We start from the raw sequence: 22975 nt of genomic DNA, 5'->3' as shown, positions 1-22975 counted from the left end.
GATCTTCACAGAAGCAGTTTCTTGTGGTAAAAGTGAGACCACACTGGTTTGCAAAATAAGTGAGTATGGAATGATCAGCTCTGTCAGAGTCTCTGCTCAAAGGTGCTGATAACTAGGACTTTGACATTTCACGGTGTGTGAGCACTTGACTTTGCAAATTCCCTGTTCTTTTAAAGCCTCAGCTTCATTTTGACGGAGAATAATCCACATGAGCTGCATGAAATCAAAGCTTCTGGGCACCCTGTAGAGCCTTAGTGCCCATCGTTTTCCTGTGCTCCCTGACTTTTGATGGTTATTGACTTCCAGTCCAGAAGAAAACCTTCAGTTTCATGTGTTGCTTACTCTGCGTGCAAAAAGGGATTTTAAGACTGCAAATGACTAAATTCTCCTTTTACAGAGGAAAGTCACCAAGAGGAAAATTTTGAAGTGGAAAAAAGTCTAGTAATTTAAACCTTTTTATCGCTTCTTCCCTTTGCACTCTTGAAGAAAGAAGAAAAGACCTGGGGATGTTCGTACATTCAGTTGTAGAGCTTCATAAAATAGCTTCAATAGATCATTTTGTTATCTAAATCATCAGGAAAGTACTTTGATAATCACGATTGTCATACGAGAAGCTGAAAAACATTTTGTATCCACCCAATCAAATAATTAAAATTTTCTTCACCAGATATTTCTGTTTTCTTACCAAAATTTTCACTGGAAAACTCTTTTGTCTTCTCAGTAAGCATAACAAGAGCTTTGCATGCATACTCCAGAAACCTCACACAAGTCACTAGTAACCAGTCAGGAGACCTGGTTATGAGCTGGTTTTTCCTTTGGCTTGATTATGTTGTAGTTCTGGTCTGTTTTGTGGAAATATTTAGTTCTGCTCCCAAAACTGAGCCAGGCCTCTGTAGGATGGGCTGTACTTTTAACTTGGCAACCAAGCCTCATTTGCAGAACAAACTTTTAACTGTGATAGGACTGAGCTCCTTCACTTTTTTTGTGTTTTCAATGTGGATGGGGTCCAAGCGATGACAAAAATGAACACTGCTGAAAAGAAGTCCTGGGAGAAATGGTGTCTGTGAGAACTGCATCAGGAAGCTGGAAGTCCTCAGATGGGAAGAAGAAGACTGAGAGGGGGTCAGATACTGGCAACCAAATTCAATCCTGAGGTCAAGATGGTCAAGCCTTGTGCAAGGAGGCTACCCAACTTCACCAACTTGTTTTGTATTTTTGGGATGATATTTGAAGAAAACAGGCTAGCAGTACTGTCTATTTCCCACCATTTAAAGCTATCCAAATCTCCAGTGCAGTGAAGGCAAGAGGAATTTTATTACTGCCATTTTTCACAGGCAGCAGCCCTGAAAATGGAGCTGCAGCAAGTGGATGTTTGTGAGATGGCCACGTTAAGTTTTCACGTGGGAGCCAGCTGCTTAACGGAACACACTGAAAATACCACCCCTCTCTGACCAAAGAATGAGACTCTGGGTGAGCAAAGGCATCTAGCTGTGAAAAATGAACACTGAGAACAATGAAGTTGTCAGTTCTCTTACCAGGATGCAAATAAATACCCAGGCTGTCAAGCTGGCGGTTCTGCTGGACCATTAGTTTAGCACAAAGACATTCCGCAGGGCAGGAGCTGACAGCTGATCCATCACCCGAGCGATCCTGCCCTTCCATAAAAACCTCTTTGGAATGTGCTATGATACATATTTTTAAGCCACAGTGTTCAGTGTCAGGCGTGGTTAATATATGGACTTAGGCCCCCTTACGATGTGAGAAGAATGGTATCACAAGCCAGTTGCAAACTGGTTTCCCTGGCGCTGGGTTGTGCCTCAAGTTTGCTCTGATCAGTGCCTCCTTTGATGGTTCCTTGATGGGGTTTGGTGGACTTGTCTCGTTGCAGCCTGCCAGAGGGACAGCTACGGGCCAGGCTGCAGCCACGCTTGTCGCTGTCACAATGGAGCGCTCTGCCATCACGTAACGGGGACGTGCCGCTGTGCTCCAGGCTGGAAAGGGGCCACCTGCCAAGAAGGTACAGTCAGAAATTCAAACTCCTGCAGAGGCTCACAGGAGGGAAAAAGAAAACTTCTGCTCAGGGGGCTTTGTTGGTATTTGAATTGCCAGCTCATTGCCTTGTGTAGTCATTGGTTTTACATCCACAAAATAATGTGGCTTAGTCCATTAAATAACTCTGTGATGATGTGTTGCAGGGGTTGGGTGTAGGAGCTCAGTGTGTGTGGGGCAGAGGGGGCTGAAGCAAAGTACCGGGTCTGGAAAGAGAGCTGGTTTTGAAGTCTGATTAAGAGACAAAAGGTCCATAAACCTCCCGTTATGACATTGAAATGAAACTCCATTTCTTTTCTGTGGCCCACTTGACCATCCCATGTGCCTGACTGATCCATGTCACTACCATACCCTGTTCCAGACACAGGCTAAATCCAGAACATGTGAAGGGCATTGGGACTTCCAGCCTTGGCAATCGGACCAATACGTCTGACTCAAACACAAGCCCAACTCCAAGGAGGCTTAAGAAAAGGGACTGGCAAAGGAAAGCTGCGCCGAGGCTTACATTACACATCCTAATCCCCTGCATCCAAGCCCCTAGAGAACGTCTGTCCGTATCCATTGCAGAAGGTTCCTTTTTCTGTCCTCCCCTGTGAGGAGCCTGGCTCTGTAAGCAGTGCCATGGAGCTGGGGTTTGGTGTCAGCACCTCCAAACTGCCCTTCAGCGTCTCAAGAGGACTATTAGGAAAAGAGGATGAAAATTGACAGGGATGGAGGAATATATATATAAATTGAGTGGGTGTCCCTTTAAAATCTGATATAAGAGCTCTTTCCATGAAGGGGTAAAGAACTGGGAAGGCACCAAACTATTCTTGATGACATGTATGACATGACCTAAAATTTTTTGGTTTGCATGAAGGCCTCAGATACAAAACCAAAAAAAAAGTTAAAAAAACCTGTTGTCAAATATGAATATGTCTGTTTGATGTCTTCATATTTTTCTTTAATGATACATTTGGGGATTTCTTCAGAAGCAAGGAGGTAGAATAAGTGTGAGAGTCTGGGCGAGGCATCCTCTGGTGACTGTAGTTTTGCAGAGTGAGAACTTGCTCCTGTTAACATCTTGAAAAGGTGTCACTGGCACTTGACAGAAGTGTTTATTTTTTGTGCAAAAAAAAATTAAGTCCTATCCTTAGGAACTGGTTGTGATGGGAATTAATAAACCTGCTTAATTAAAATTAGGTAAACCGTGAAATGTCATCAGCCAGCTGTGGGTAGCAGGATCAATTAGAAAAGGAGTTGTGATTTTAAGAAGACTGTACAAAGAAATTCTGAAAACAGAGGAAATAATAACTCCAATCCTTGGTGTTGAGGAACCAAGAGATGTTTTTCATAGACACAAACAGGTGATTTGATGAGTCACAGCTAATTCTGTTTCTTACCTATTTTGTCCCCAGACCAATTGTACACTGCTCTGTATAATCGCTTATCAGTTGTGGCCCCAATTTTATTCCGTTGTACCTCTCACAGCACCTCCACGATCACCAGGGCAAGGAATGTAAGGTGGGAAAAGTTGTGTTTAACCTGCACTCCTTAATGGAAGGCCCTTGTCCCACCTCTTCTTGGCAGCCTGTCCTCATGGATGGTATGGTACAAACTGTCTGCAGCGCTGCGTCTGCCATGGCCAGGCGACGTGCGACCACGTGACGGGGCAGTGCCTGTGTCCCCAGGGTTGGACAGGGGTAGCATGTGAGCTGGGTGAGTCTCATCGCATCCCACATCCCTCCAGTGCCTCTTTTCACTCACTTTCCAAGGAAATGCAGTTCTGGCAAGGTTCAGTTTGAGGCAGCCCAGGAAAACCAGAGAGGAGGGGCAGTGGGCTGGAGAGCACTGGCTGTAGAGAGGTTGGAAAAGCTGGGGCAGAAGTGAGAAGACTAAAGGGAGATCTCGTATTGGCACTTGAACATACCGTGCTGCTAGAAACTTACTGGACAAAGGCAAGGAATAAGCTAATTACTGTCCCTTAGGGACAGCAAAGATAGGCTATAGACTCAATTTGAGAAGGAAAAAAAATAAATCCTCCAAGAGGAAAATTATATTTCTAGAGAATTTTGTTAAGGGGAGACCTCAAAATTTTCCTCACTGAAGGGAGTTTTTAGAACCAGCTTAGGTGGCTCACCATATTTCAGAAGCTTGTGCTCTTCCTGGAGCCCCTACAGCCTGGGTTTCCACCAGTCTCCCCCGTCTTGTTGCAGAGTGTGGGGATGGGAGTTCTGGAGAAGGCTGTGAGCAGAACTGTAGCTGCCACCACGGGGTTTGTGACCAGCACTCAGGGAGATGCATCTGTCATGCCGGCTGGACTGGGGACCGCTGTGATGTGGGTAAGGGCAGTTCCACCTGCGAGCGCTTTATTTTAACACTTTCTTCTGCAATCAGCCATTTCTGCCTCCACAATATGAAGTCCATTTCTATTTTGTATCTTAATTTTCCAGTATTCTGTAGGGCAGGAAGAAATAATGCTGGTGTGAGTGCTCACCCTGTGTCTTGGGAGCCCCCCAGAGAGGACTTTGCCCAACCGCAAATACGCGCCCTTGTCCAAATAGTTTTATTTCCTACTTCTGTTCCCTGCCTGCTAAGAAAATGAAGGTATTTCTTTGCCCTACAAGTACAAGGAAGACCATACAAAAGGGAGAGAGTTATAAGCAGTTTGCCAGATCAGCCACATGCTGCTGCATCTCTGTAAGTCATCAAGGGGAGCTCAGCAAATTGACCTGTAATGGTTCAGATTGTACCCGTCCTGCATGTGGGCCAGATTGCTCAGATTTGACATGGCTGTCTGGCATGTTTAGAGCTATGTAAATCCCTGGAATAGAAAACTCCTAACTAGTAGATATCAGATGACTTGAAATGTGCTTCCAGCTCAGGCACTGAGGTGCTGTGACTTTTGCAAGCTGCAAGCAATTTTCTGATGTCTCCAGAGGTGCTGAGGACTCACGAGACCTCAGCCACCCATGTGACCTGTAAAGCCTTCACAGGACCCACCTTCCCTTTCCTCAGGCCTTGCTTTCTCTCTGTTCACTTTGCAGAGATCTGTAAGGTGGAAAGCAGTACATGGACACAGCACATTTTCACTGTTCAAGCAACAGTCCCTTTGCCCATATGTAATTGTGTAAAAGGAAAAACTTCTTCACTTTGAGGGTGCCCAGAGAGGTTGTGGAGTCTCCATCTCTGGAGAGATTCAACACCTGCCTGGATGTGATCCTGGGCACCCTGCTCTGGGTGAACCTACTTTAGCAGTGGGGTTGCACAAGATGATCTCCAGAGGTCCCTTCCAATCCCTGCCATGCTGGGATTCTGGGATTCTGTGTATTTGTGGAAAAGTGAATGTGATCACCACCAGGATAGACATCACCTGAATAGACTTTGACTAAGTCTTTGAAAACTTTCACTTGCAGAGTCGTTAATAGCCAACACTAAATGCTTTTAATATTTTTAATATATTCTCTTTCGATGATATTTTCTGGGCATGCAGTTTTCTAAATATCCACCGCCATGTGCAAGTAGAATAATATTGGCTTGCGTGCCAGCGACGGATGCTTGCCATGCAGGGGACGAACTGTTGCTCTCTCTGCTTGTCCTCACAGCCTGCCCACCGGGGCTTTTCGGCAAGCGGTGCGAGGAGCGATGTGACTGCGTGCACGGCTTGTCCTGCCACCATCAAACCGGAGCATGTCACTGTGAGAAGGGATGGCGAGGGAGGCACTGTGACAAACGTGAGTGTCTGCTGGGCATTTATGGAGGAAAGCTCAGGCCAGGGAAGGTTCCACTCCAAAACCCAGAGCTGGTGACGAGACCCTTTCGCTCCCACGGTGCTGCACGGGGCCGGTCTGGAGGTGCTCATGGGGACGGGCACAGCAGAACTGTTGGAGGTGGGAAGTGGCTTTGCACCTAATGAGGCTTGGTTGCCCCGTTGCAGCTTGTTTGCCCGGCCGTTACGGTGTGGGCTGTGCCCAGCGGTGCCGGTGTCCCGCCGGTACCCCCTGCCATCACCTGACGGGCAAGTGCGGCTGTCCCCCGGGAGTCACCGGCTATGGCTGTGAGAAACGTGAGTTTGCTATAAGAATGCAAATACCTCCCTTGTAAACTAAGAAAGGGATTTCCTAATTAAAAGCCTGTTGATATAATGCCTGAGGAGGGAGGGGACAACCACCTCACAGCAGTGAAGGTGGGTAGGGGCTGCTTGTCACTCACCCAAAAGGTTTGGCCCGTTCTAACCTCTTTGCCTGGCACAGTTTGTGGCTGGTGGGATTTGCCCTCTCCAGGTTTGCAGCTCTCAGGCTGGTAGGGAGCAGCTGAGGGCTAAACTGGATCAAAGTAGACTGAGGAGGTGCCAGAGGCGTCCAGCTCCTGCCTGGGGCCATCGCTGTGCCATGGGTAAAGCAACAGCTCTGCTTTCTGTTGGCTTTGTCCCCATGAGTGGACCATCTATTCATGTTGTCAGAATTCAGGGAAATGCCATTACCATTTTTTTCTTCGCTGTTGAGTATGGCCATCTGGAGTTGCCTTTGAAAGCAGGTTTATTCTGTGACCCCAGCTGCATATTTGTTCTTCCTTACATTTTCCCTGAGCACCACTTCAGCAACAAAAAAAAAAGAATTAAAAAAAATGACATTGGTGTCCCATATCCTTCACTAAAGGGCTCTAAATCCTGGCAACTTAATGGAAGTGAGATGTCAGAATTAGACATGGAAAGCCCCAAACCAGTAGGCAATGTGGCTGTCAACAGGCAAAATGAAACCTTTGAAGATGTTGGTACTACAGCAGCTTTGCAAGTTTAAACTCCCTGCAAAAGGTAGAATGTTTTTATCCACACACCTGGTCCCTTGTGAATTATACTGTTATTTTAGTCAATTTTACCTGACATTTCCCTATGATTTTTTTCTAGTGACAAGAAAATTGTATCTGGCCCTTGACAGTTGGGCACAAATTGACTGAACAAAACAAAATCAAGCAGTGAAGTAACCCCTAAGTAAATGTAATAAATCCAAAGTCCCGGAGGAGATCGTCGTTCTGTAGGCAGGGATTTTATTTAATAAATTTGAACTTGCTCTTTGTTTGAGTGCTATATTTACCAAGACAAATTTAATTTATTGGTTTACATTTCCTCTTCCCCAAGCTTGTCCACCAGGCACGTATGGCAAGAACTGTAACCGAGTGTGTCAGTGCTCTGCTGAGAATGAGGAATGTCACCCAGTGACCGGCGCCTGTGTGTGCCGCCCGGGGTACCACGGCTCCAGCTGCAACCTCCGTGAGTACCTTTGTGGGCTGCCCACTTTCTGAGCAGTAACCAAGTTGTGCAGAAGCATGTGTTGGTGTGTTGAGTTCATCTGTGTCAGTCGCTTCAGTGTTGACTGAGATAAAGTAAGCATGAGTTGGGTTAATTTATGATAAAAATACCTGTGTTATTGCAAGGGATTAATTGAAAACAACAACATATTTTATTTAAAAAAACAGACTCATTTACTAGCTGTATTCTCTCCAGTTTCATGCCACGCTGAAGATTATCAATATAATATTGTCTGCATTTACACCTCTCATCTTCAGCTACACCTGGATGTTGTGTAGCTCTTTCATTTCAAAATACCAAGGCCAAAATACTTCCCAAAATCTCTACGTGCTGAAGTAAGAAAAAACGGTTACTAGAAAACAACAAGCTGCAATTCGCAATAAATCTAAGTGATTCATAAATTCACTTAGGTTGTAGGGCCTTCTGAGGAACAATCAAATTAAATAAATTGTTTCTCTAGATTGAAAAAAGGTGACTAGTGTTAAGGACAAAATGCCAATTGGCTGAATGCTCCATCATAAAAACTATTCCCAGATCCACATGGCTCATGCTGGTATTTTAGACCATCTGTAAAGTTGTTTCTGGTGGAATGTGGCAACTGATAAGAAACATATACCAAAGTATCCAATAAAGGAGACAGTTAATTAACTTTTTTATTTACAACTTTAATTTTGTTTTTACTCCATGGCTTGTAATAGTCTCATTTCAACAACAACAAGCTGTCATCTTTCAAGCTCAGTCTTCCTCTCTTTGGCAAACACTGATTTTCCTTTCTTAGGAATCTAGTGTGACTCTGGTTTGTTTGCTTTCTCGGGTGACAATTTGGATAAAAAGGCCAGCTGCAATATATGGGTTATAGTAAGGGTTAAACCTGTGCTTTATTCCACAAGCAGAAATAGGAAAGAGGCTCATTTTAGAAATGGACGTTCGTATTACCATCATGTCACCACAAGTTATTCTATCAAATATAAATGTAAATGTAAGGATTGATTCTATCCTCCTTTGTACATCAGTTCTCACTATAAGTGAGATCGAAATCGGGCCTTCAGCATGTAGGCTAGAACCATCTGGATCTATTATACATTAGATTATAATAAATGTTATAGTAGAGCAGCAGTGGAGATCAACTATTTAACAGCATCATTTTAAAAGGCTCAATCATGTTTAGCCTATTATTTTTACATAGCAGTCTTTCAGTAGTCATTACCTGTGCATGTTGTACTAAATCCCTAGAGATGATAGTAAATGTCCTCCAGCTTGCTTAGATCCTTAAGATTTTATTGCAGAATTTTAAATTTTAAAACATTAATAATTGCACTGAAGTTCTGATATAAAAGAAATTGCTTATAAAATGTAATCTGCGTTTCATTGCATTCAGAGGGGATTTTGTCACAGAATTCCCTGTAGCCAGGATTAAACCTATAGCATATGAGACACAAGCCATCGTGACGTTGTGTCCTCTTAGGTTCCAAAATACACGGTACCTTGCACAGCAAATTCTCACTTAATAAATACAGTGTTGTTAAACATGATTGGGAGAGATAATGGAATGGTGGAGGTTCACAGAGAGAGATTTGTCTTGCATCTATGTGGAGATTTTTTTACTGTTCTCCCCTATGCCACTCTGATCATTGCATAGACAGACACAAAAATGGAAGGAGAGCAGTTCAAGTGTGAGATATTTTTAGGCTTAGGTCAGTGGACTGAGAGACTGTTGACCTGATTCTGAAGTGACTGCCTGATAACCAAGGATAGCTAGCATGACTTCAGTGGGAATACTCCATGTTCCCACCATCCTCACTACAGGGAGAACTGGGGCTGCTCCAGAATGAAGAAGCTTTCGATATAATATTAAAAACAGCATAGGGAGCCGCTCCCAGAGACGTGAAATGGGCTTCAGTCCAGTCAACATGTGGTTGGATGCTGCTGGAAACAGTTTCTGGCAACTATTGCTATATTTATAGTACTGTGAAAAAAGGTTCAAGAAAGTGTCTATAAAAGGTGTTGTTGGCTGGGAAGTCAAATTTCCAGGAGCCAAGAGCAACGAGACTTTCATGTTCTCAAGTTTTGGAGTGAAGAGCTGAAACAGTCTCTTGGCAGGATCCAGAGGAAGCAGACAAACTAGCTATAAGGTTCCCATCAATTGTCCATAACTTGGTGGACACACAGATCTCCTTGAGTGAAGTTATGAATAAAAAGCAGTAAGTGGTGATGTAATGGTTAAAAAAAAAACTATGTTGCATCTCTGTGACATTTATTGGGCTGGGTGAACCCTGAGCCAGAAAGACCTCACCAGCTTCAAGTTGTAGGTAACAGGATGCTTCAGAAGTGATTTTTTGACCGTGCAATTAATAACGTTGCTAAGAAAAGCCTTAGTGTATGCAGTTGGTAGGAAAAGATTTAGGAGCTCTTTGTCATGGCAAACCTACCCAAACCAGAAGGAAAAAATCAGGATATGAGTTAGAAATCTGGCTGCTGTTCCTGATGTTCTGTCAGATGCACAGGAAACCGTTAAATTAGAAAATGTCTTTATGAGATAACTGGTGGTTAGAGGCTAGCCCTCTTTGTAAAGACAGAGCCTACTTAAACAGCAGGACTCTGTAAATTGTCCTAGCTATCTGCATAGAAGTTCTTCTGTAAAGTGGTAACAGATGAGAAGGCCTTGTTAAAGACCACGTGAACATCACAGCTGATGTGCTTGCTCTGCTTGTGCTGCTCTCTCTTGAACTGAAGTAAATAAAATGCTGCAAGGATAAATAAATTTGTAAAGGGGGAATTACTGCATCACTTTCAGTAATGGAGCAGGTCTTGCTAGTCTTGAGCTGAGGAACAACTCTGAAAGCTTTGCCAGGGAGAAGCAACATGTTTGGGAGTGTGAAAAGCAGAATTAAAAGAAGAGAAAAGCCAAATGATGACTGAAAGGAAAAGGAGGAGGAAAAGAGAAACTCAGAGTGCAATTGAATCATTGAACTTGGGTGTGCCCTTAACTTCATGTCTTGGTGGATATGAAGTAGATGGTGCAGGGCCCAGTCCTTGAGGTCAGGGCTTGCAAATGAAACTGATTTTTTGTACTGGCAGATGGAAGCACTGATGACGATGTATTCATTGAGAAGAAGCCATGGTTGAGAAGGGCTGGAGAGAGTATCTGCATGTTATAGAAGCATGTGTCTGTTTAGTCCTGATGATCTGCTACCCTCATTTGAGCAGAATATTCAGTTTTATCTTTAAAACCATCCCTTTTGAAGCTTCACCATAAGCTCTCCCTCTGTGTTGAATAGTTAAAAAAAAAAATCCAAAGATTTCTCCAGTTACTCAACCATGCTTTCATGTCTTCAGAAAAGAGAGAAAGTATATAAAGTTATTTATACAGAGATTGCAAGAGGTCTGTTGCTTGGAGACGTGTACAAATATATATATATTCAACTACATTTCCGAAGTAGCCATAGGCATTCTTTTTGCCAGGGGAAGAGAAGCAAGGAAGTAAAAAAGAAATGCAGTAGCATTAGTGTGCCTGTTCAATGATGATCATAATGCTCTAAAAGCAACAACTTCTTCCTCTTCCAGTACACTGGAAAATTATGAGGATAACCTGCATCTGCAGAGTTCAGTGGTGGCATGCTGGAGGCAACCCTGGCAGATGGAGGCGTGTGTCTAGCAGCTCTGCCCAGCTCTTCTCCTCAGTTCCAACCTCCATCACTCTGAAGAGTATCTTGAAGACAGGAGCTAAGCATGGCAAATGCATTCATGTCTTTCTGATCTTGTATTCAGCACTCCTTCAACGTTAGCTGTCCAAAAAGAAACCAGACATACTTGCTACCACCTGGAAAATGTCTTCATGGACAGCTCGTTGCCATGTAACGTTGGCTCAGCTATCAAGCTGGGTCGAATGTTTCTTCTGGTTATTCCAAAATACAACTGCTTTCTTTTTCTCCTCAGAGAAATTTCTGGCTTTAAAGCATCTCTTTCCTTTATCTATCTTCTGAGAAAGTCTCTTCTGAAATTTCATGTTATTGTCATGTGCATGTTTTCATAGTCTTCCATCCACAGCGCACTGGATGTGTCACAGCAATGACAACTCCACTTTGGAGGGAAGGAGCAGATTGTAGAGGAAACAAAATTTCTCCATCTTAAAGGTTTTGGAAAGATGGGACCTGCCCCAGTAGGAGACTGCCAAAAGGAGCAGAGACGTCTCCCAGCTTCTCACCACCTCAGACAAACCAGGCTGTTGCTGCCCAAAGAAAGAGGGACCAGGGCCCTGTCTATCCATCTCTGCCATAGGAGGGAAAGGGGCAACAGGTTCATTTGGAGCAGAAATCCAAGAGGAAAACCTCTGAAGAACTGGGCTTTTCTTTCTCCCATCACATATGAGGAATGGGAGGAGCAGGCAGAGGCAGCAGCAGTCAGCCGAGCACTCCAGGGGTTTTGGCATTGCAAATCAGCACTGCCTTGCCACCCCAAGGAGTGCATTGCCCAAGGCAACCATCAATGCCTACTCCTGGCCCTCTAGAAGTGAACAAAGTTAGAAAATTAAAATCTAATTTGGGTCGAAAGCAACGAATCACTTGTGACATAAAATGCAATGGGCCCAGTAGCCACCTAAGCCTAATTGCTCTTTTGTTCTTTTAAAACAGGGTGTCCAAAAGGTACTTATGGTTCAAAGTGCCAAAACTCCTGTCAATGCTTGAACGGAGGCCACTGCGACCCTGTGTCAGGAGCTTGTGAGTGTGCACCGGGCTTCATTGGAGCCGACTGTACCAACAGTAAGCCAACATCATCTGCTGCTGCTTTCAGAAATCTGCATAAGAGCTTGTCTGTAGAAAAACGGATCCCAACTACCTCCTCCTTGAATTGTAAATCAGAATTCCAGCTTTGTAAAAAAGTCTCTTGCAAAATATTTTCCTTCTCTCCTGCATTCATAGGAACAAGGACACTCATCCCAGAGTTACAACCTGCTCGCCCAAATTTATTTCTAGAGCCAGCCCAGCATGAATTGCTCAAGTTCCTTCTTCCTGTATAAAATTTCTGGGTTGAGAAATTATCTCAATATTTTGCCTCACACTGTGGTGCCATTAGTTTCAATAAATGGGAAAAAGATCAAGTTTTGTCATGGCAAAACTGGTAAAGACTCCATAGCAACCCTACTCTTACTTCTCTGTTTCAGTGCTAAATTGTGTAGCTGAATTTCTGTGCTGTTTCCAAAGGTATGGCCCCTGTGAAGTTCTCTTCAGCTTATTCACAGAAGGGCAATGTTTTAATGTTTAGTAGCTTATAGCTTTGCTCTTCAACATAGGAGAGCATCAATAGTAAGGATGGAAAGACATCTTTAGCTGGAAGGATGAAGAGCTGATATTTCAGTTGTACACTCACCTTTTTTATAGGTAACTTATTGAATGTTCTGTGTGAAAACATGGATTATATTTATAACCTCAAGTAAAGTTTGAGGGGAAGAAGGATTCATGACATTGGATGGGTTTTGGTTTCATAGTTGTTGCTTGGAAGCATGTTAGCTGGAATAAAAATGGATCCAAGTCTACCTTTAAGATCTGGCCTATGTTAAAAACAAAAACTGGCGTTGGGTACTCGGGGCGTTTAACAAAAGGTTACGTTTCCTTCAGCTTGCCCTGCAAACCAATATGGGAAGGACTGCTCCCTGTTCTGTGCATGTGGTAAAGGTCAGTGTGACCCACGGACTGGCAAGTGTACCTGTCCTCCCGGCCAAATGGGACCCAGCTGTCAGCAAGGTAACAAAGCGGGACCTGAGGTCATCTCATCAGTTGGGCACATACTCAAAACAACCAGCAAATAAAACTCGGTGCCAAACATTGTCTATAACTGTGTTTCCCAATGGCTTTGCTTGCTAACATTGCAGTTGAATGTATTCAGCACCTGTCCCTCTCTGCTCTGTTGCCCTGCTTTTATCCTGCCCGTCTCCTGCCCACATCTCACCACTTTGCTCCACCACACTTGCTACCATTGCACTGGTGACTCCTTTCAGAGAATGCAGTCCAAACAAAGCATAAAGATATCAATGTGTATAATATCTAAAGGACCAGTCTCTTTTCAGTGGTGCCCAGCAGCAGGACATGGGGCAATGGGTATAAACTGGAACACACAAAGTTCCACCTAAACATAAGGAGAAACTCCTTTCTGGTGACAGTAGTGAGGCCCTGCAGCAGGCTGCCCAGAGAGGTTGTGGGGTCTCCTTCTCTGGAGACTTTCAAAACCCACCTGGACTTGATCCTGGGCAACCTGCTCTGGGTGACCCTGCTTTTGCAGGGGTGTTGGATGAGATCATCTCCAAAAGTCTCTTCCAACGCCCAAAGATGTGATAAAGATGGGGAAAAGGGTCGTTTGTAGCACACAACATGAGCAGTGTGAGAGCACTGTGGATGGGTGGGACTAAATTTAGAAGCAAAGTGCTTGAGCTGAAAAGTGAAGGGAGAGGATTTGATGGAGGAGAGTTGAGAGATGGGACAAAGGGAAGGGGGTAAGAGGAGCAAATATGGAGGACATATGGTGAGACACAAAGTTTGTGGATGAAATTGCTAATAAGCATGGAGTAGCGTGGCCTACAGTCCTCAGAGGAGATACCAGGCACTTGGGACACTCTGTGGGGAGCATGTGTTTGTATTTATTCCCTGTCACCTTCATCCTTTTTTGGGATGCTAATTTTTTTTTTTTTCCCAACACTGTTAATTCTCTGTAGTGTGTCCTCAGGGACAATATGGCCCCAACTGCAACCTGACATGTACCTGTCAGAATGGTGGTATCTGTGACCACGTGGATGGCAGCTGCACTTGTGGGCTCGGATGGACAGGAAGATCGTGTGAGAAAGGTAATTTTCTGCTTTGGTGGTAGTGCATGTGTACATTCAAACAGGTGTTCACAGTGTCTACAGACCCACAAAAGGGGACAGTTTTTGCTTAAGTAGACTCCCTCCCAGCTGCATTCGTCTCTGTAGCTTCTCTCACGTACAACTGGCGTGAGTTAGAGCTTTAGGTCTTTTTTCAGAGACAGTTTCCTCATGAGTCCTGCTCTGTAACTCTCATAAATTCCTTTGCACAGACTCTTACTACTTGTCCTGTCCAACTTTCGTGTTCTTTTGTTCATGGGAACATTGGTTTGTATCTTCTTTCACGTGCTTCTTTGAGGTCAGCAGAAGCCCACATCTCCCTCCTCTCTTGTTATGTTCTCTGTTGTTATTCTCTTCCCTTTGAAACCGGACTGCAGTTGAACTTCCCAAAAATTGACTTCCCTGCTTGTACAGTTCTGACAACATCTGTTCGAAGTAATTGAGATTGTCCTGCTGTCTCATCCTTACTTCACGGAATGCTAGGAAGGGACCTCTGGAGACCATCTAGTCCAATGCCCCTGCCAAAGCAGGTTCATCTAGGGCATGTTACACAGGAACGTGTCCAGGTGGGTTTTGAAAGTCTCCAGAGGTGACTCAACAGTCTCTCTGGGCAGCCTGCTCCACGGCTCCATCACCCGCACAGGGAAGAAGTTTCTTCTTATGTTCAGGTGGAACTTTGTGTGTTCCACTTTGTGCCCAGTTTTGTGCAGTTTACCCAAAACTGGCTAACTTTGCATGGGCCACCTGTCTTCATCTCTATTTGTCCATTCCCTGAAAACTCTGTAACCACCCACAGGCTGCCTTTTGGTTGCAGAGCCTCAGTAGCAGGTGTCACCACATGGAGCAGTAGGTCATGGGTATATCTTGTACATGTGTGTAGATGAAACAGCTCTGAAGTCAAGCAGAGGGGCAACCAGATGTACACACATTGTCCAAGAGACTGCGTATCACATCACTAGAAAGAGCTTCACTGTTTACCTTTTGACAGATCTAGCCAAGTTACTGGAAAATTGAGACTTGATTTCCACAGCAGGGTGATTGTGAGTGTGTTTTGACTAGAAATCAAAGACAGCTAATCAGACAGCCTTTTTCTAGTGATTAGATACGATGATCTGGAAAGATCTTGCCTGACATTTGCAGAGTTATGGATCTGATTATTAGGACGGCCACGCTCGTTTACCTCCTTCAGCCCAGATTCAAATTCACAGAGCAGTGGGAAGTTAACTTATGCAGAAATGATGCCCAGGGTAATTATATTGGCACAGTCACTTTTGCATGACTTGGCTTTCAGTAATTTGAGATGTGTGTAGTTCTGTAAAAGCAGAGATCTCATTATACATGGAAAGTCTGTTGCTACGTGTGAAAAAGAGATCCTCTTGGTTTATTAGGAATTGGAACAGTGTGAACTCCAATGGTAACACAGAGGAGGAAATGCTTTGTGTTTTCTTTCACACTAAGTGCCTAAAAGAAAATATTGCTATAGCTAAAGAAGGAAAAAAAAAAAATAGAAGATACCATTTATGCCATTTACTATGCGGCTTTACAGTACATGGTGTGGGTTCAGCACTAACTACAGGAAGAGACAAATTAAAAAGGTAAACTATAAAAAGTACAAGGAAATGTCTGTTCAAAAATCTACACAACATAAAGGATTTCTCATCAAAGTATGTGAATCATAGAATAGTTTGGGTTGGAGGGGACCTTAAAGATCCTCTAGTTCCAAACTCTCTGCCATGAGCAGGGACACCTCCCACTAGACTAGACTGCTCAAAGCCCCATCCAGCCTGGGCCTGAATGCTTAAAAGGATGGGGCATCCACAGGATCTCTGGGCAACCTGTTCCAGTGTCCCAGCATCCTCACAGAAAATATTTTCTTCCTTATATCTAATCTAAATCTACCCTCTTTCAGTTTAAAACCATTACCCTTTGTCCTATCCCTACACTCCCTGAGAAAGAGTTCCTCACAGCTTTCCTGTAGGCCCCCTTCAGATACTAGAAGGCTGCTATAAGATCTCCCTGGAGCTTTCTCTTCTCCAGACTGAACAACCCGAACTCTCTCTGCCTGTCTTCATAGGGGAGGTGCTCCAGCTCCTTGATCATCTTTGTATCCCTAAATACATCATAGTTGTACAGAAATGTTGTGTCTTCATAAGAAAATGTTCTTTTTGGCTCTTCAACTTATTGTATGTGCATCATAATAGGCTGCTCAGGAAAGCAAAGGAGTTGCCATCCCTGGAGGCATTTAAAAGCCATGTAGATGTGGTGCTGAAGGGATGTGGTTTAGCAGTGGACTTGGCAGTGCTGGGTTAATGGTTGGACTTGATGATCTTGAAGGTCTCTTCCAACCACAATGTTCTATATGTCTAAGTAAGGTGTCGTATAAGAGCTTTTCTGGGCGAGGTCAGTGACTTTTTGTTTGTTTGTTTGTCTGTTGCTCTGTCTGCATCCTGCCAGCAGAATGTCTCCCAGGGAAGTACGGGTCTGACTGCAGCTTGGACTGCTCGTGCCAGCACAATGGCACCTGCGACAGGTTCACCGGCTGCTGTCCTGCGACAGGTTCCCCGGCTGCTGCCAGTGCCCCGAGGGTTACTACGGCCACTCCTGTGAGCACAGTAAGTGTAGGCACCTGGGGCAGCCTTTTCCATCAGTGACAGGATGTGGGGCTTCAGAGTGGTCATGTAAACACCTCACCAGTTCAGCCAAAATGTTTGGGGTGGCCCAGGTCACCCAGCTGTTTCCAGATCCGAGTAACTCTGATGCTGAGGTGGTAGAAGTTTAAAAGCACATGGCATTAGTAGAGTTAATAATAAATATAATTTTTATTGGCTCACAGTGAATGTAGCTGGGATTGATTTTAAAGGGATAGATGGTTTTCTTCATAAACCTTCATTTGATACTTTAATTTTTCAGGGTGTCCCCTTGGATTTTATGGCCTAAGCTGTCTTCATGCATGTGCCTGTAAAAATGGAGCAAGCTGCGACGCAGTGACAGGACAGTGCTTTTGTCCTTTGGGTTATCAGGGTGTCCACTGTGAAAAAGGTACTTGTACCCCTCTGATGAAAAGAAAGAAAAAAAAAAAAAAAAAAAATTCAGAAAGCCTTGTGTCATTACTCCCAATATTTGTTGAGAACAACTTCTTCCCTATTTTGAGCTTTATTAATATCCCGAACCACTAGATTTGAGATTGTTTACCTGCTGTGTAGCTGGGTGCTCTTATTTCCTTATAAATTAACTGATCTGGTTCCAATTAATACTGTGAAAGTCCTGGTCTCCGTGATGTCTTGCAGCAATGAGTTCCACATGTCATTTATTAAAAATAAGTTCCTTTTACTGATTTTGAATTTGTTTCTAAAACTCTGAATGAGATTATTAAATAGGTGCATGTCAGACTTGTTGAGTGTTATGGAATGGTCTACTAGAAAGTTCTAATAAAAGTGAAAATAAGTGCCAGGTACATTTCTGGGATAGATTTGCAGATAACTCTGACAGGTTAGATTAGATGAACCCAACACAGAGAGAGTTCATATAAATATAATGCCTATTCTGCTATGGTCAATTCTTCACTAAACTGGGCATTTGCACTCACTGCAGTAGCAAATTCATGAGCTTTCCTCTGAGACATCCTGGAAAAGCTCGTCTGGCTTAATGTACATTCTGCCATTCAAATGTGTGCCTAAAAAAGTTCTCTTGCTGTCAGGCTGTGACAGGGGCTGGTTTGGAGAGAGATGCCAACACCAGTGTGACTGCAGAGATGCTCCTTGTGATCCAGAGACTGGGAAGTGCCTTTGCCCACCTGGCAAAACTGGTGACAAATGTGACATTGGTAAGGGAGTATTTTCTAAGGGCTGGGCTGTGTGTGGTTAAGCCAATATGACCTGTTGGTCTAAGAAAACTGTAAAAGGACGTTTGCTGGTATTCCAGAACACATTGTTTGTAGAAAATTACTCTTATGGGTTATCAACAGCTTTATCAACAAGCTGTACGTCTTGATTTAATCAATATTTCCATTGATACACCGATAGGAAAACTGTTCATGGGTCAGCTGTAAAATGTCATTTGCCTTGAGTTTTGAAGAGCATGCACCAGTGAAGGAAATCCCAAGAAACCCAAATTTTTACAGATAGTTGGGAAGACTCCAGCTGGTGTAAATGGGCATGAAGGGATCTGATTGCTGTGTGTTTTGTTGAATGGGCATTTGTGATGCTTTTCAGACCAATGCAAAAGTAGATCCAGTTCTGAGTTTGCTTCCCCAGGAAGCAAAGCAAAATCCCAGTGAATGAGGGTAGCAGAGCTGCAGAAGCTATGCCTTCAGCAGAAGCCCAGGAACATTTAATCCAAATAAAATTCCCTCATTTGCAGCACAGGCACTTGGGCTGTGTGTTTGGGAAATGGTTGGACCAGTGGTTGTAACAAGGGTACACAAACAGGTGGGAAAATTCTCCTGTAGAGAAAATCCATCCCAGAGAAGGTGGTTTCAGGGTTGAGAGGCAGCAAGGACAGGCAAGTTTCTTGAGCCAGACTCTGATCACAGTGATGGCAGAGTAAATTTAGTGTAATCAGTGCAGTAAGAGGAATTGCAGTGGTTTAAGAAGAGATTTGTGATCTTAATGCTGTGGCAAACAATATAAAAAGACTGAACACCCATGTGCTAATTTTGGAGGTTCACACCAGGAACCATAATCCCCCTGAGCCCCCATATCACAGTGAGGGAATAGTATTCCTCCTTTTGTTCTAGGATATGGTGGGAAACGGCTTTAAACAGTCTGTTATTAATGCAAAGTAATTGCTGGGAGCTTAAGTGCTAGCTCAACCCACAAAACTAAAATAGAAAATAATTTGCTTCCCTCTCTACACTGTCCTGTGGTCAAAAACCAAAGCCACCCAGTCTGCAGGCACTGATCTGACGGTGGACACCAGACACCCCCACGGCCAGCATGCTGCTGGGCATCCAGGGGCCTTTCCAGCAATATTTTTGGCAGAAGTGGAACGCAAGGGGGAAGCTCAGCACCAAAAATGTGAAGCAAGGTTTTGCTTCTTGCAAACTTTAGGAGTCATTTTTATTTTTCTTCAATCAGCAAGGGTAGCCCACATCCATGAAAAGCTGTTATGGGGTAGGTTTTATTTGCATTTTTATTTTCAATTAGGTTCAGTTCATCTGTGATATAACTGTGAGCAGCTGTGACTGTGCAGTGGCCATAAAGATAAAAGGCCTGATTTTAATTTGAACTCTGGTAAAGTACCCATTAAACAGGCAAAATGTTAATTAAAAAAAAAAAAAAAAAAAAAAAAAGGAATATAACAGACTTTTATGGGCGCTCTTTTTCTGTAGTAAATTAACATTGCAGACTTTCAAACAGATGTCTTAAATACACATTGTTATTAGCATGAAAATGTGGTATTACAGAAATTAAAATCAGGTCCAGAAGTGTTTGAGGAGACCTTTTCTCATAATGTTCCCTAATTGAAAAGGCCAAGCTCCGAGCACTCGGGGAGAGTTCTCCCACGTGTTGGGACTCAGCACCACTTTTATTTACCCAGTGGTGCTTGTGTGAGAAAGCAAGTGCCTTGGTTATTTACTGTTTTCTAGTGAGGTGAGAGAGAGAGGACTATTGTTTACAGGGTATTTAGCACCCTGCCCTGTGACCTGCTGCTAACTTTTCCTTTGTGCCTGTGCTCTGAGTGCAGAAAAACATAGCAATGAGGTTTTATCAGCCTAGATATGAAATATATTTGTATTTGGAAGCGAGACATTGTGCGAGTTTAACGTGCCAAGAGGCAGCAGGATTGTGCAATTAGTGTAAGACATAAGAGCATATATAAAATGGATTAAGTTTCAATTTCACATTCTTTGAGTGCAGGCTCCTTGCCGGCACACAGAGACAGCCAAGCAGTGTAGGAGATATAGTGTGGATCCAGGATGCTGACAGTAACTTTCCTGAGCAGATCCCAAGATCTTCTCTCTTCAGCTGTCAGCCCCTGTTTTTTACACTAGTCATGATTTCCATTCTGGGAACTTCTTTAGGACAGCTGGGCTACAGTTTGGGCAGACCATGTGATAGACAAAACTTGAAGACTGCAAGGCTTTCCAAAATGTCATGTTTTAATGTTAACAGATGTAGTTGTCTAAGAAGCTTCCTGATCCTGGAGAATGTTCAGAGCATTCACCCTCTTCCAAACACTTTTGTCCTTCCAGAATGCAGGTCAGACCAGTATGGACCCAACTGCTCCCTGCAATGCCAGTGTGCCAACAAATCCCAGTGCAATCCATTCAACGGGAATTGTGTGTGCCCAGCCACATGGACAGGGCCGACCTGCAAAGAAGGTAACAAGCTAGAGATGTGCAGCCCTTTCTTAGTAGAAGAAATCATGCACTGGCCATGGTGGTGGTCAGTGAAGCCTTTGGACAGGAGTATCAACCCACCATGCAAACATGGTGATTAGCAGCAGCAGCCACCAGTTTCTGTGACGGGCTTTGTGAGGCAGAAGCTATTCTGCATTTCCACCTCTGGTGAAAAACTCAGAGCCTGTGATAGCAGCAGCTTTGCCTGGAAGGGTTGTGCTAGTGTGTGATGTCCTCCTAAGGGTCCAGGCACCTGGTGGTGCAAATGCCAGGAGTCATTCCAGGTGGAGGTCTTGGCCAAGCTGAACTGACTCAGGGCGGTGGTTTCCCCTCAGAACAGGCTGTGGAGATCTTGCACAGTCTGCTCAGAGATTCCTGAGGCTGCCACAGTACACTCTTCTATGCCTGCCAATGTGAAATCTTGCTCTGAAACAGCTGATACCCTCAGCCTCTGTAAGATGAATAAGGAGGTTTACTTGCTGTGTAAGTCAGTATCTCCTACTTTTTGTAGAGGTGTCAGGCTTTAGAGAGCATGGTGAGAGGCAACAAGCCAGATAAGCAGATTAAACATTGGAAAATAGATTTGGATTGATTTGTGAGTGTGCCAAGGTACCCACTGGATTGTCATAACAGGGGTTGGGGTTTGGTTGTTTGTTTAGGTTTTTTTTTTTTTAATGTAGATAATCTCTCAATGAGACAGTACTGAGTGCAAGTTTCCTCCTGCTTGTAGCCTAATCACAACTGGCTTGATGGTGATACCATACAGGTCTGCATTTAGTTTAGGAAATGCTTTGGGAACCTTCCATTTGAGTAATTTCCATTGTTTTGCCTGCTCTCTGCCTCTGTGAGGAAGGTAGTGTAACTCACTCCTCTACCCTCTTTTTGAAGAGCACCCTTTATTCAATTATTTAAGTGTAAATTGTATAATCTATCTAATATTTCAGCATTATGTTATATAGACCGGAAACTGTGTTTCTACTTAATTCTCTAGGTGGCCCTCCAAAGCTTCCTTTTTATGAAGAACAAACTGAAGAGAAAGGGAATATTTTTCCAAGAGCTCTACAACAGTAATGTTTGGACTAATAAATGAACTGTTTTATATGCACAGACGGTATTTGAATTTGGATATGAAAACAGCTATTCAATTCAGCTTGAATTGTACTGAAGTATTCACACTGCTTATGGAAGACTACAGAGGCCATTTAGTAGCTGGATCCTTTTAAAAAGTTGAATCCATTTCATGCATTTATTCCTAGCCTCTTGCCCCTCCATTAATCTTCTCTGGACATTCTTTCTGATATATAATTAATCGTTTGAAAGCTTGGACCTGTTTTTATGAGACCAGCTCGAAAGAGTATCAGGATAAGCAGTATGTGACATATCAATGTGCAGTGAGACACGCCACATCTAAGGGATTTTCTAAACCTACTTGACAACCAGTGTGAAGTTTAAGGAGTGTTTCACAGATTACGAAGCCAGTATGGATTCACTGCAAAATCACATTGCACAGAAACTAGGGGGAGTCACCAAATTAATTCCTCTTTGAATAACATTGTGTGTTCTAGAAGAGCATTCAGGCTGATTTTAGACTTGCAACTGACAAAGAATCTGCCACAGTCCTTGATAAGTTGTTAATTAATTTGAGTATATGTCTTGTATTTCTAGTGGGCACTGATGGATTGGAAGGTCTCTTATATCTTGCTTATGTCTGAATCCATCTTCCAAAGAGCATGGTGTCATCTGTCAGACTCTTCTGGCTTTCTACATTCTCCCAGCTGTGGATTGACTTTCTCAGCAGTTTATCAAGTTAAACTATGCAGCAGTTCTCATCAAACAGTACTTTCTAATGCAGAAAAGACTTTTATCTTGGATGGAGAAAGCAGGTAGTGAGCAAGGGTAGGTGTTTAAAGATAATCTCTGTGTTCTTTATAGAAAGGATTATAATGTCCTTTTACTGCACAATAGTTTAATTAAGTCAGCTTTAAAATGTCCTGATAACCATTCAGAAGCTGCTGTTGGTCACTTAAGAGAACAAAACACTTTGGTGCTATTTCGTCTGTTTAGACAGGTTGTTCTTTAATATAGGACTATGTCATTGTAAAGAAATAATGTTGTCTATTTAATATTGTGAATTAACTAGACTAAAAGATTTTGGAGTGCCTCTTTATACCTCTCTTTAGCTTAGGAGTTACAATATCTCCGTAGTAACCTCTTGAGTCTGAATATATCAAAAGTGCACTTATTAAAGGGCATCAGGACCACAGTGGGCTCTGTAGACATTGTCATATAAGCAGTTCCAGGTCTTGTGTTCACACACCATAACAAACTGCAACTCTGCAGTCTTAGAAAAGACAAGGTGACAATAATTGATGGTAACTTGTGACTTTTAAAGATGTTGTGTGTTGTCACTGTTGGATAAGGAGTGGGTGAAGTAATACCTCTACGC

At 43.4% G+C, this 22975-nt stretch overlaps 1 protein-coding gene across 1 annotated transcript in view; it reads left to right on the top strand.

Annotated features, from left to right (window-relative positions):
* The window catches only part of LOC103775532 (multiple epidermal growth factor-like domains protein 10), a gene marked incomplete at its 5' end in the record, with an annotated part of 24267 nt that extends 2667 nt beyond the window's left edge, over positions 1-21600 (top strand). Inside the window, 15 exon segments of the mRNA XM_008942993.1 lie at positions 1889-2017; positions 3619-3747; positions 4245-4370; positions 5634-5762; positions 5966-6094; positions 7166-7297; positions 11968-12096; positions 12952-13077; positions 14043-14171; positions 16647-16750; positions 16753-16801; positions 17100-17228; positions 17887-18012; positions 20182-20511; positions 21521-21600. Of these exon segments, the coding sequence (XP_008941241.1) occupies positions 1889-2017; positions 3619-3747; positions 4245-4370; positions 5634-5762; positions 5966-6094; positions 7166-7297; positions 11968-12096; positions 12952-13077; positions 14043-14171; positions 16647-16750; positions 16753-16801; positions 17100-17228; positions 17887-18012; positions 20182-20511; positions 21521-21600 (1976 nt within the window).
* Positions 21601-22975: the final 1375 nt, after the last annotated feature.

This window comes from Merops nubicus, unplaced genomic scaffold, assembly GCF_000691845.1.
Source record: "Merops nubicus isolate BGI_N331 unplaced genomic scaffold, ASM69184v1 scaffold11226, whole genome shotgun sequence".
NCBI classification, from domain to species: domain Eukaryota; kingdom Metazoa; phylum Chordata; class Aves; order Coraciiformes; family Meropidae; genus Merops; species Merops nubicus.
This window is presented reverse-complemented; position numbering and strand designations above follow the sequence as displayed.